General features: G+C 45.9%; 1 protein-coding gene across 1 annotated transcript; it reads left to right on the top strand.

The window, feature by feature from the left end:
* The first annotated feature begins 1,200 nt into the window (after positions 1-1,200).
* LOC127007935 (uncharacterized) lies at positions 1,201-3,077 on the top strand. Its single transcript, XM_050879454.1, has 3 exons — positions 1,201-1,233; positions 1,324-2,098; positions 3,001-3,077. The coding sequence occupies exons 2-3, from the start codon at positions 1,324-1,326 to the stop codon at positions 3,018-3,020; spliced, it is 795 nt and encodes a 264-aa protein (XP_050735411.1). The 5' UTR covers positions 1,201-1,233; the 3' UTR covers positions 3,021-3,077.
* Positions 3,078-6,099: the final 3,022 nt, after the last annotated feature.

A 6,099-nucleotide genomic window follows, 5' to 3' on the forward strand; every position in this document is an offset into this window, starting at 1 on the left:
TAGATAGATAGGTAGATAGATAGATAGATAGACAGACAGATAGAGATAGTGAATGTTCCCTAAGAAGCCACATTTACTATAATCATTAATAATACAAACTTTATTTTCTATCCTTATTCCTCTAAGCCGCTTCCATCATTATTTCCTTATTATTTGTTCCTTCTAGAGTAATATTAGAGCAAAAATTACCATATGTGTGTAAATGGTTGACTGACTGACTGACTGACTGACTGACTGGCTGACTGGTTGGTGAAATGGCTGGCTGGTTCGCTTTTCAGAAATATGACTTTTGCTGAGAGAAGAAAGCATAAAATTGATCTTCTTTTGTAGGGAGAGAAGATGGTGTGTGTGTGTGTGTGTGTGTGTGTGTGTGTGTGTGTGCGTGTGTGTGTGTGTGTGTGTGTGTGTGTGTGTGTGTTATAAAGGTTTTATAGACACCTCTCACGATTCCTATGTGTCCTTGTGTTGTCATGTGTCATTGTGGTGCTGTTTGGACACTTTCGGGGATGTCATCATGTCCTTCTATATGTATCCTTCCTCCTCTACTTCCCTTCTCCCTTTTTTGCCACGTGTCCTTCTTTCCTTCCTCCCTTCCTTCCTACCTTTCTGACAAATCTATGGAGGTCAGTCTCCCCTCCGTGGTCATGTTTGGACACCTCAAATAATGTTGCTATGTCCCCTAAGATCTCTCTCTCGCCAGGGTAGATGAACGCCTATTACTCTTACTACTGTCACTGTTATTATAAAGGACACATTAATTCCACCGCTGGCTGACTGACAGAGCCTAATGTTAATATATCCCACGGTGCTTCCCACTTCAGTGGCGGGTTTGTTATCGTTACTCTCAACCTAAGCTAACATTAAATTCTTCCCGTGCTGACTGACTGACTTACTATTACAGGTATTATGAGCCAGCAATTAATATCACCTCCGGCTGAGTGACTGACTGTCGGATGAGTCGCCGGCGCCGTGACAGCCGGCCAGCCAGTCATCCAAGCAGCCGCCGGTCACACACAGTCACGTGAGGCAACAAACCTTCTGAGGAAATCCATCGATTGTTTTAACTCTTCTCGAGCGAGGAGGCAAATCTTCCGGCGGCCTCGTCCTCCTTTCAACGACTGCCCTTCCCCACCCTGGAACTCCGCCCCCCTCGCCCTCCCCCCGCCCCCCGCCGCCAGTATAAATGCCCCACCGGCTACAGTCTCCTCACACTTCCCAACTTCCTGCAACAAGGTGGGTGTCGGCAGCTACTGGCCACCACTTCTCGCCATCCCGGCCACGCCCTCACCAGTAATCTCACGCCCTTCTCTCTCCTTCCCACAGATGGGTATCCGACTCCTCGTGGCTCTCGGCCTCGTCGCCGCCTTCGTCAGCGGCGGCCACATTGGTGGCGGCGGCGGCGGCGGCCATGGTGGCGGTATTGGTGGTGGGTATGGCGGCGGCGGCAGCGGCGGCGGCTTTGGCGGCGGCCACGGAGGTGGCTTCGGCGGCGGCCACGGAGGCGGCATCGGCGGCGGAAAGGGTGGATTCGGCGGCGGCGGCGGCGGAATCGGTGGTGGCTACGGCGGCGGCAGCAGCTTCGGCGGCGGCCATGGCGGCGGCATTGGCGGCGGTTTCGGCGGCGGCCATGGCGGCGGCATTGGCGGCGGTTTCGGCGGCGGCAAGGGAGGTTTTGGCGGCGGCCATGGTGGCGGCATCAGCGGAGGATATGGTGGTGGCAGCATTGGTGGCGTCCATGGCGGCGGCAGCGGCGGGGGCTTCGGCGGCGGAAAGGGAGGTTTCGGCGGCGGCCATGGCGGCGGCATTGGCGGCGGCATCGGCGGCGGCGGCTTCGGTGGTGGCAAGGGAGGCTTCGGAGGCGGCCATGGCGGAGGCATTGGCGGCGGCATTGGCGGCGGATATGGTGGTGGTAGCATCGGCGGCGGCCATGGCGGCGGCATCGGCGGCGGCATCGGCGGCGGCCATGGCGGCGGCATCGGCGGCGGCTTCGGTGGTGGAAAGGGCGGCTTCGGCGGCGGCCATGGGGGCGGCATCGGCGGCGGCTTCGGTGGCGGCCATGGGGGCGGCATCGGCGGCGGCTTCGGAGGTGGCAAGGGCGGTGAGTATATAGTATATACTATATGGTCTGGGTAGCAGGCCAACCATTGAGCGGTCTCCTAAACCATTAATCCTTCTCCTATATCACTGACCATTCTTTTCAATCCCTAATCCCCCTTTGTACCATTATCCCTCGTCCTTTATCCTTAATCCACCTCCTGTGAACAACATTAATCTTTTTTGTACTCTTAATCCTCCTTTCGCAACCTGAGCCCTCATCATCCACTGCTGACCTTTCTGTAGCATCTCAAATCCTCATCCTGTCCACTCAGTCCCTATCCTCCTCCACCTCCTCTTTTACCACTGATCCTCCCTCTGCATCTCAATCCTCCTCACACTGTACACGTTCCTCACATCACGATCCTCTCCTTTGCACAAAAGACGAGGTGAGTTTTGCACACGCACTGAGCCAGGAGAAGACTCTCGTTAAACTCATTCAGGGGTAACTTACATGACTGTTCCTCCTTATTAACTCTTCACAGGCGGTTAGTCAGCCAGTCAGTCAGTCAATGAGCGGCTTTATAACTTTTCAATTAACTGGAGCCAACTGGAGGAACCGGTCGTGTGAGTGTCTTCCTTAATATTTTAAGAATGATTTGGGATCTTCACGTTTTTTTTTTCATATTTATTTTCACTTGTCTTTCCAAATACTGATAAATCATCCCGTTCCCTTGCGTTGTTGTGGTTGTTACTCCGCAAGATTTGTTTATTTGTCATCTCAGTTTTAAAAAGTATGAGATGACTTTTTCCCACGTTTTCTATGATGCATGATTCGTATATTTCATCGCCATAAATCTCTCTTTGCACAGTTTTTCCACACACACACACACACACACACACACACACACTTCATCAACACTCTATAAAGCTAACTAACCCACAAACCCCTTTTTCTTTCCCCAGGTGGCAGCATCTACGGCTAAGATGATTCACCCCCTACGCCCCTTCCCTCCCGTCCCGTCCCTCCCCTTCCCTTGCCCTTCATCCCCTTATCGCTAGAGGGAGAGAAAACGGCAAGGCAATGACCCCCTTCAACCCAAACCAAACTCCAATGGCTTTTATATTTTTTCTACTGATGTCTATATTTTTGTACTGTCACGATAAGGGAGAAGAAAAAAGAATGTCAAATGGAGAGTCACGCGTGTTTGATCAGTATTATTACTATTATTATTATTATTTTCTTAACGTGTCATGTCAAGCAACCAACCACTGACTGAACTGTTTTCCTTCTCGGGGTCACAAACCTCGGAGGGCCCGCGATGACTTGTGAGAAATAAAAGAGAAATGAACGAACCTCTGTATTGCCTGTGTCATCCTCATCCTTCTGTGTGTGTGTGTGTGTGTGTGAAGGGAACAAAAGGAACACGGATACCAGAGAGAGAGAGAGAGAGAGAGAGCAATGGTTAAACAATGATTCTCTCTCTCTCTCTCTCACACACACACACACACACACACACACACACACACACAAACACACACACAGTTATCAGGAAGAAGTAAATGAAGAAGGAAAGCTAGTAGGCTTAAATAACACCTATACAGTCTAAGAGCAAGTAGGCTACAGGATCACCACACGACATCGCGAACATATCATCCAGTCTTACATAACACCAGGTGAAGGATTCTGTCATGACTCAGTACTATCGAAATTTTGAGAACCATAAAATAACTTCATGAACTACGGTGACTTGGAACTCTTAAGACAAAGCTATACAATGACGCTGAACTCCTCCTGTAAACCGGGTGAGGGTTTCGAACTGACACGTGACTAAACATTTAAGCCAGGAAAGTTTAGCCGAATTTTAAAACAACCACACCCTAGAATGACAAAGGCTTAAGGAAATATTTTGACGGTATGTGAAGCTTCAATCAAATATAAATTATACGATTTTTTCATACTTTGATCATAAGGAAGATAGTTTAAGTGTAAGCAAATCTTTAGAAAATATATATTGTGCAATTTTACCCTGAATATAAGAAAACAGAACATGTACACCATAAAATTATTAATATTCTGGGATTTGGAAAGCTCAAAATACCTGCGAGTTAAGATGTTGCAAGTTAATAGGCTATAAAAATGGCCTCCTCCGTTATGGGGCTTGGATATATAGAACATGAATTATTGCTGATTATACAAGTAAAATGAAAAAAAAATCAGGAGAAATTCATCAACCTGAGCAGGATATTCTACATAATTAATACAGAATCACAAATAATAGCCTAGGATGCAGGAGGTGGAGGTCGGACAAAAAAAAAATCATCACGCTGAAAGGATTTACCGTTTACCGTTGATGATTTTGTGAAAGGAAAAGTCTACAAATAACAATAATGTCCTGAAGAGAGAGAGAGAGAGAGAGAGAGAGAGAGAGAGAGAGAGAGGTGGAGGGCGGACGAAAAAAAAATTACGCTATAAGGGTTTACCGTTTACCATTGATGATTTTGTGAAAGGAAAAATCTATAAATAACAATAATGTCCTGAAGAGAGAGAGAGAGAGAGAGAGAGAGAGAGAGAGAGAGAGAGAGAGAGAGAGAGAGGACATTTTTGTATTTAACTGCAATATGTAAGTGTAAAAATAAATGAAGAAAGAAAAAGAAGAAAAAAAACAGAACGTGGTGGAGCAAAAGGAAGAAAAAGAGAAAATTTGATAATATGGAGAGAGAGAGAGAGAGAAAGAGAGAGAGAGAGAGATTTTTACATAGATTTACATAGATTTACATAGAAATCAGACCACACAGACCCCATGGTCCAGACTAGGTGGTCTCTCCTTAAACCTAAGTGATTTTACATTAATCAGAAGGCTCCAAAACGTTGCATTTCTACTCTAGAGACAGAGAGGTTAAGGGTGTCGATGGGGTCCTATCCTAACCTTGCTGGCATTCCCGTGTCACCTGTGAGGGCCAGACTTGTTGCTTCTTACCTCCCTGTTGGTGTCCTGTCACATTGGTCCTCCGCTGTTTCCTTCACAAACACACAAACACTGAACGCTCTCCTGACGCACTGAAGCACCACTAAGCCTTCACACCAGTACAAGGGGCACCACCATGTCGATAAGTGTAAGAAAATAGCACTCTGAATCCCTGTCACGTCTCGGGGCGCGTAAAATAGTCAAATTTGCAAAGTGAAGGAAGCCTCTGATAACTGTCCCGCCGGATTGTTTATGTTTACTTGTAAGAGTCACGTGACCCTCTCTCTCTCTCTCTCTCTCTCTCTCTCTCTCTTCAGGACATTATTATTATTTGTAGATTTTTTCCTTTCATAAAATCAATAATATTCTATAGATGAATATGTTAGGAGTCAGTCCCTTACCATAAAGCTAAACAGTAACTCATAATGGACTAGGACTTCTCCCTTTCAAACCTCAATAACTGTGTATACGAAACCGCCTTATTTGTTTACATTTACTCGATACACAAAAATACTATATGGGCAGTGAGGAATGTCACGAGCCAAGCCTTAGAGCATTTTAAATTTATATTCTTGCCAATAACTATTTCTTGGCAAACCGTATACAGACTACAACAATATAAGAGAGAACATTCAAGCCTTGGTCTTTTGCAATAATTCGCTCTCCATTAGCAATCAGGAACTTTAGTGATTAGCTATGAATGTTTTTGTTTCATATTAGGCTATTCATCCAATTTATCCTGTTATTTTCATTTATCCAATTCATTCTACTCATCCTGTCCTTCTGGTTTATCCTGTTTACCTGATTAATCCTATTCTTCTGGTTCTTCTGTTCATCCTTTTCATCCTTCTCCTCTTCATCCTATCCTGTTATTTTCTTAAGTTTATTCATCCTATCATCCTGGTTCTTGTTCATCCTATCTATCCTTATCTTCTTCATCCTATTCTTCTGGTTCATTCTCTTCGACCAGATCCTATTCATACTTTTCATTCTATTTATCCTCATCATCCTGGTGCCCCAAATTAAAGCATTCTCACACTTTCAGTCAAACTCACCTTCTTAGCTTTTATGTATTAAACCCAGTAGTTGCAGGGAT

This window comes from Eriocheir sinensis, chromosome 36, assembly GCF_024679095.1.
Source record: "Eriocheir sinensis breed Jianghai 21 chromosome 36, ASM2467909v1, whole genome shotgun sequence".
Classification (NCBI taxonomy): domain Eukaryota; kingdom Metazoa; phylum Arthropoda; class Malacostraca; order Decapoda; family Varunidae; genus Eriocheir; species Eriocheir sinensis.

What these genes read in the sequence shown, in the direction of transcription:
- LOC127007935 (XM_050879454.1), top strand. Translation starts at nt 1,324, where the DNA reads ATGGGTATCCGACTCCTCGTGGCTCTCGGCCTCGTCGCCGCCTTCGTC. An exon ending in CTTCGGAGGTGGCAAGGGCG is followed by an intron (nt 2,099 to 3,000) that starts GTGAGTATATAG and finishes TTCTTTCCCCAG; the next exon opens with GTGGCAGCATCTACGGCTAA.